General features: G+C 46.8%; 1 protein-coding gene across 1 annotated transcript; it reads left to right on the top strand.

Annotated features, from left to right (window-relative positions):
- Nucleotides 1-593: 593 nt before the first annotated feature.
- On the top strand, nucleotides 594-5,586 carry vgll2b (vestigial-like family member 2b). The gene is made up of 4 exons (XM_084568671.1): nucleotides 594-851; nucleotides 1,285-1,630; nucleotides 3,523-3,969; nucleotides 4,462-5,586. The coding sequence occupies exons 1-4, from the start codon at nucleotides 765-767 to the stop codon at nucleotides 4,503-4,505; spliced, it is 924 nt and encodes a 307-aa protein (XP_084424797.1). The 5' UTR covers nucleotides 594-764; the 3' UTR covers nucleotides 4,506-5,586.
- Nucleotides 5,587-6,779: the final 1,193 nt, after the last annotated feature.

Genomic DNA, 6,779 nt, shown 5'->3' with positions numbered 1-6,779 from the left:
CAGATGACTTGAGGGTTTACTTGGCAACCGATGGCTGTTTTAAGACCGTGCATACTTTCAGCTTGGACTGCGCACAAAGTTTTCAAGTATCCAAACTACATGGAGAGGAATAAAATGTCACCGAATCATACGTATCATGTGCTTATTGTTGTGTAGCTCGGTGACTTCATCCAAATCTATTTGAGGAACTGGATGACATTCTATTTAAGCTTTATTTTACACCGGGATTAAAATGCTGTGAAGTCACAATTAGTTACAAGTTGTTTCCAGCTTACACACCTTTGTCCGCGTCTTATGCTTGAATGGGAATGTTTTATTCCCAAACCTCGACGTAATTCACATTTATCTCTGACACGTTTCCATGTTTTTAGTCAATTCATTTTAAATAGTAAGTAAATAATACGTTTGTCTGAGAGCAATCAATTATCTGCTATAAATGTAGAGGCGGTAGTGGGAGTGTTGGTGGTGATATGGGGAGGGCTAGCAAAGGTGGGAGGGGTTGACACGGAGATGTACAGGACAGGACACCCTCATGCTTGCTCCATAAACCTCACCGCATTTTGCTACCGCAGCTGTTGTGGCGCACGCAGTGAGCGGAGTGGTGCGCTCCTCACGGAGTGACTATGTCGAGTCTGACACCGGCTTTTTTGCACTGATCGGAGATCCCTAGGCTCGCCTCCATTCGAGAGAAAAACGGAATGTTGTCACTTTCTCTCTCGCACAAGTCGGTTTCAAGAGAGGAGTGAAGACGCCGCTCATTTACCATGAGCTGTTTGGATGTTATGTACCCAGCCTATGGACATTACGCACCGTACGCACCGACTGCTCCTGCTTTTATTAATAGCTTACAGGTAGGAAGTTAGCAAGTATTATCATGTGATAGTTATTATCTGCGTTGTTAGCAGGGAGGTGGGGTTGGTTTTGTTAAGGATAACTGGATTAGTTTACGCAACTTGTGCGTAAAAGCAAAGATTCTAGTTAAAAACATTGAAAATGTTTCATAAGTTTGTGATGTAAGTGTTATGAGTAGTTGTTTGATTTCGCAAGTCATCAAAAAACCTGTATGTGCAGTGAGGTGTGTAGTATCAACCACATAAGTCGTTCTGCAGCCACTGATATCTTGACGCACGCACGCATATACATACCAGTGCTGCCACACACAAAGAAAAACATTATGTCAAAATGCCTCACAGTCAGCGCCAGAATTGTCCTCTGCGACACCTGTCTCAACCCTCTCCCTCTTCCTCCTGCCCTCCTCCGCCTGCCCTCTCACCCCCCTGACAGGCTCCCACAGGTCTGAGCAGCACTTCGTCTCACTGCAGGGATTTTATGGACACTCCCAGCGGTCCCGAAGGGATGTCTGGGGGCCCAGGCGCTGGAGGATCAACTTCCTCCTCATCTTCTTCCAGCTCGTCTTCTTCCTCCTACACCCCCGGGACTTCGAGGCCAGAGGAGGGCCCCAAGGAGAAGCAGGAGGGACCCGAGGCAGAGTACCTGAATTCTCGCTGTGTTCTCTTCACCTACTACCAGGGAGACATCAGCAGCGTGGTGGACGAGCACTTCTCCAGGGCCCTCAGCTCCTACATGGATGGAGAGGGCAAACGGCGTGCACCAGAGCAACAGAGCACAAGTATGTCAAGTTGTCAGTACACCCAGACCATTAATTCCAACCATTAAAAAAACGGTCCTTGTGTCAGCAGGAACATTTGGTGTTCATTAAGTGTAATTGATAAATTGAACAAAATCATTCAGGTTTTCTGCACCCAAATTTGACAAAACAAATCTTTGCAGCTTGTAAACATGGAAAAACAACCAAGTGTTTTCCATTTTTGTTTTTCAAGTTGAACGTCATCGTATTAGTTCAGAAATACGCCATAAAGCTTGTTATAAATTTGGGAACATCCTCACACTACATGATTGCGGTCTTCTCTGTGTATATATATATGTGAGCACAGGTGCCGAAGTTGTCACAGTTGAGGCGTCTCACACTGGCCTCTGAGGCCACACAGGGTGTCATGACAGTTCTGCAAAGCACAGCAGAGTGTCAGACAGGTGATGTGATCAGGTGACGGGACAGAGGGGTTGCTTGTTGGAACTGTTGTTCCTGGAGCGGTCAGGGCATAGGGTCATGAAGGTCAGGAGCTGTTGGCAGTCAAAGGGGACTTCTTTGACTTCAGTTATGCCCGAAAGTTTTAAGAAAAGCAAGAGAGTCTACGCGCTTGTGTGTATTGTGGGCCATGGAGCTGAAAATCTGGAATCCAAAGGGATACTTGGATAAAAGTTTATCCATGCCGTTGTTTTCCCTGGCTGTCTTCGCAGTACAGATGCTAAGGGTTAAGGGTTTTGTTGATTTTCTTATTAGCCACAAACATCCAGATATATATATTTTTTTTAAATAATGCCCCAAATTAATAGTTTTTTGCTTTTTCTTGTTTGTTTTTATTGCTGTAATTTAGATTTTTGAAAACAGATGATTTGAAAATCTGACACCAAAGTCCCTTTCAATCAGCAGTTTAAAGATGTCCCTCTGATATCCATGTAGGGCCTACAGCCTCTACTCACTCCCTCTCTCTGCTGTCGCTATTAGTCTCTTTCCTTGTTCAGCCGGACGTCTTCATTTCGGCACCAGCACACGCTCCCTGCCTCACAACAGATGCTATGTTTATACATGGCCGTAAGCGCACAGCCTCGCCGGCGTATCCCCTTCAAACGTCTCCATGGCTGCCATTCTGACTCTCGCTCCAGCTCTTGCCCCACAATGGTTGCTCAGTCAAGTTGCCTGCCCGCTGGTCAGATTTATATATGTTGTGGTCAGTGCGATAGGGGCTGCGGGAAACACTACCTCTCAGGGTGCTGCACGGTGTCATTTTTCAGAGGAATATCTAAATATAAAATTATATTGCTAAAAACATATAATGGCTTGCTGACACTCTGTCAAGGGCGAGGAGAGGGGGGAGCAGAGAAAACAACAGGTGGGGGTGCAGGAGACAGAGGAGAGGGACGACGAGTGCTAGCTCTGCGCCAGAATTGCGTGTCTGAGAGTGTGTGTCTGTGTGCACTTGAGTGTGTTGTGAGACTTTCAGGAGTACTGGGCTGACATGAGAGTGAGAGATGTCACCATAGCAAGTGATTTAAGACTCTGTGAGCCTTGGGCTCCCTCCAGGTCAGAGCGTCTGCCTTATATAGAATTGCAGGGTATAGGCAAGTCTCTCTTTCTTACCTTTCTCTCTCTCGCTCTCTCTCTCTCTCATTCCCTCTGTCTGCTAGAGCGTGGTTGTGTTTATTTCTGTGTCTTGTTGGGGCTAGAGCTGTATGACACTATGATCCAATGGGGAAGATATCTGGGCCAGAGGGTGTAGCAGTCATGTGAGTGACATCTACGTTTTAGCACGGGTTACTCTTCTTGCACAGCTCCGGCCTTTCCATTTGTCTCTGTAAATCAAGTGATTCACTACACAGTTGTGCAACGGTTCATGAGCTGACCTGAATCTGACCGTTGCTCGCTCTCTTTCCCCCCTCTAGATACCCCTTCACCAAGCAGTCGGCGAAGCTTCCCCCCATCCTTCTGGGACAGCAACTACTCGTCGCCTCAGAGCCGCTCTCACTGTGACACAGGCGCGCCTTCCTATTCCATGGACCCCTACGCTTCAGGGCTACACCCGGGCCTGCCGCATCCACACGCTCATCCTCACCCGCACGCTCATCCTCACTCCCACCATCACGCGCCGGAGACCTGGGGATATACTCAGGCCCAAGCCTACGGGCCCCCGCGGCCTCTCCACGAACTGTATTCGCCGTCGGCTTTGGAGCCCCACTACGGGCCCCTGCTCATGCCCACCGTGAGGCCACCTCATCTCCCTACCTTGCCCGGCCACTACGAAGTGAGCAAGTTGGAACCCACTGCCTCCTGGCCAAGCCTGCTTCCCCCAGGAGACGTCAGCCAGACCCTGGCACTCAACATGGAAGCAGGTACCCGCTGAAGCTTGTCAAGCAAATATTTGTGTTCATGTTTAGACCTCATATGGAAATAAGTATTCCTGCATCTTTTGCATCTGCATTGCACAGATGTAGGTTGTTTCTCCATTAATTGCTGAAGCTTGATTTACATTCATACTATTTAGTTAAACATAGAAGAAACCACGTGCCCTAATAACCTTTATCACAAAAATACACTCTACCACACGCACCTGTATCAACTTTCAACCGTTACGTGTAGAATACACGTTCGCAGATGCATATACTTGTGAAGTTGAATACATTAGGACCCACCGTAGACACTCCCACGCGTGTAGACACACACACATGCACACAATCACACAATACATCATAATCATCACAGAAGCCCCCCCCCCCCCCCCCCCTTCTAAAATGGGATGTTTGGCAAAAGTAGGCTCCATGACAACCTGTGTTCTGTTGTTCGCCGTTGTCCTCCTCATTGTTTCCTTTCTTTTTTTCCCTCAGGCCTCCAGCAGCACAAGAAAGGCAAGGAGCTGTACTGGTTCTAACGAGCCCTTCAGTCACACTGACCAGCCATTACCAGATCCAATTAGTCCCTGGACCTGCTCTGCTATTGAAGCAGCGTGTCCCTTTATCCCCCCCCACCACCACACACACGCGCTGCATCCCCCTTCTCTCTGCTCCCAGCCTCCCCTGCCAGTATACAGCCTTGCTCCAGGTCGACATGTGTGCACCATGGAGATAAAGCAGAGAGAGGGAGAGAGAAAAAGGGAGAGAGACAGAGAGTCTGAACTATCTCTAATCTGTGCTGTTGCACTCTCTTTCTCATCTCGCTTCTGCTCCCTCTCTCCCGTCCGCCGCTGCCGGTGCAGCACAGACTTTGGCAAGGTGCGAGCCACGGTGACCTGTTTGGACTGAGAGAGACAGGATCACAACAGACTTTTGCGGCGGACAGGGAGATAGAGGGACGGATGGAGGGACAGGGGGATGAATAGCAGCGTGCAGGGATTTCCTCCAACGTCCCTGGTTATCTCCGTCTCATGCTCTGTGTTGGTACAGTGGTTGTCATTATCCACTTATCTGCATTTCACAAATGCAACATGCAGCGCTGAACAAGAGCAGCAATCATGGCGGTTTCTGCTTTGTGACTGTCATCATGAGGCCTTCTTCTGGTTGTTATTATATGATGTTGCTCTCGGAAATAAAGTGTTTCTATTTATTGGTGTTTATGTGCATTTCTAAAATGTTTGGCCAGTGTTCTGAGATTATTGCGGTTAAGTATATCAGTATCAGTATATCGTGAATTTTAAAGAGAGTGGGGTTAGAGCTCAGCGTACCATGTGCTTTTGGTGGAGCTTCTCATCCACATTTTGTGGAGAACGTCATCAAAGTCATTTCCCGGAAAACATATCAAAATGTGTTCAGTTGAGCAAGGAGTTGTTCGCCCTGAACGCGCTCAGATGAGTTTGTACTTTCAACTTGATGATGCTGTTCCATATTAGTTCTTTACTTCTCTGTCATTCTTAGATGTTTTGAATTTGGACTTTCTAAATATCTTGGGGATTTTTCTTTTTTGTGTGTGTGTCATTTCTCATATTTGTGTCCAAAAAGATGGTGATGTCAATAAATATTTTTATGGTACATTGTCACGTATTATCTCTTAAATATTAATCTTGCATGACATCAAGAATAGCAGGAACTAATACTAACCTAAGCAATGGCGGAAACAAGAACACAAAATGTAATTTAGATTTAAGAAAGAGAACAGAACCAGGAAAGAAGAAACTTGTTTGACGGCGTCACAGGCTTAATTTAGATCAGTTTCTGGTTTTGCATGCTGATGTGTTGCGTGTGCAGATATTTTGATAGCTGTCTGAATTCCAGAGACGGTAGCGCAGCCAGATGTGATCAAGGTTACGCTGCGCGACTCGTCTTATTTAAAAGGCCTTCCATTTGAATTCCTGCTTGCATTCACACTTTGTCACCTATAAAGTGGGAACGAGTGGTGAATGCCAGCAATGTGTAACCAGAGAAGAAGCCAGCCATCCCAGCTATGCACCAAATGTTGCCGTGTTATTGATCCGATAATCAGATTATGCGCTGAGGTATGCCAGTCTGGGCCACTGTCACAACTTAGCGGCTGTTATGTGTGACCCCCACTATGGAGCAGCCAACTATGTGATTGGCTTTAAGCTGAGGAAACATGTAGAGTAATGAAATTAGAAGAGTTTACCACGGATAGCTTTCCTCTCAGTTTCCCATTCCAACAATCTTACCGCCATTTCACACTAGTATTGTCGCCGGGTGCGAGGGGTTCTTTTCACGCCAGACTCTCCAGGATCCACTCCATAGTTAGCATGCATGCGCAGATATTGTCACATTATATTACTTAGCTGTCAATATAGCCTACAGCATTAACATTTGCAGTGCTGTAACAGATACCTGCTGGGGCCTCACTGTGTGGAGTTTGCGTGTTTTTTCCCTGTGCATGCGTGGATTTTCTCCAGGTGCTCCGGCTTCCTCCCACAGTCCAAAGACATGCTTGTTAGGTTAATTGGTGAATCTAAACGGGCTGTAGGCGTGGATGTGAGTGTGAGTGGTTGTTTGCAGTTCTGTGTTAGCCCTGCGATAGACTGGCGACTTGTCCATGGTGTACCCTGCCTTTGCCCAATGAGACCTGGGATAGACTCCAACCCCCCTCCAGGATAAGTGGCATTAGATAGTGTTTGAATAAATGTAACAGATATATACAGAGAAAAATATGCAAAAATGCGTGTGTCCGGGATAATATTAGACAACGAATATAGCACACAGCTTGTTAA

This window comes from Chelon labrosus, assembly GCF_963514085.1.
Source record: "Chelon labrosus genome assembly, chromosome: 20".
In the NCBI taxonomy this organism is placed as follows: domain Eukaryota; kingdom Metazoa; phylum Chordata; class Actinopteri; order Mugiliformes; family Mugilidae; genus Chelon; species Chelon labrosus.
Note: the sequence above shows the minus strand (reverse complement) of the source record. Positions and strands in the feature narration are given on the sequence as shown.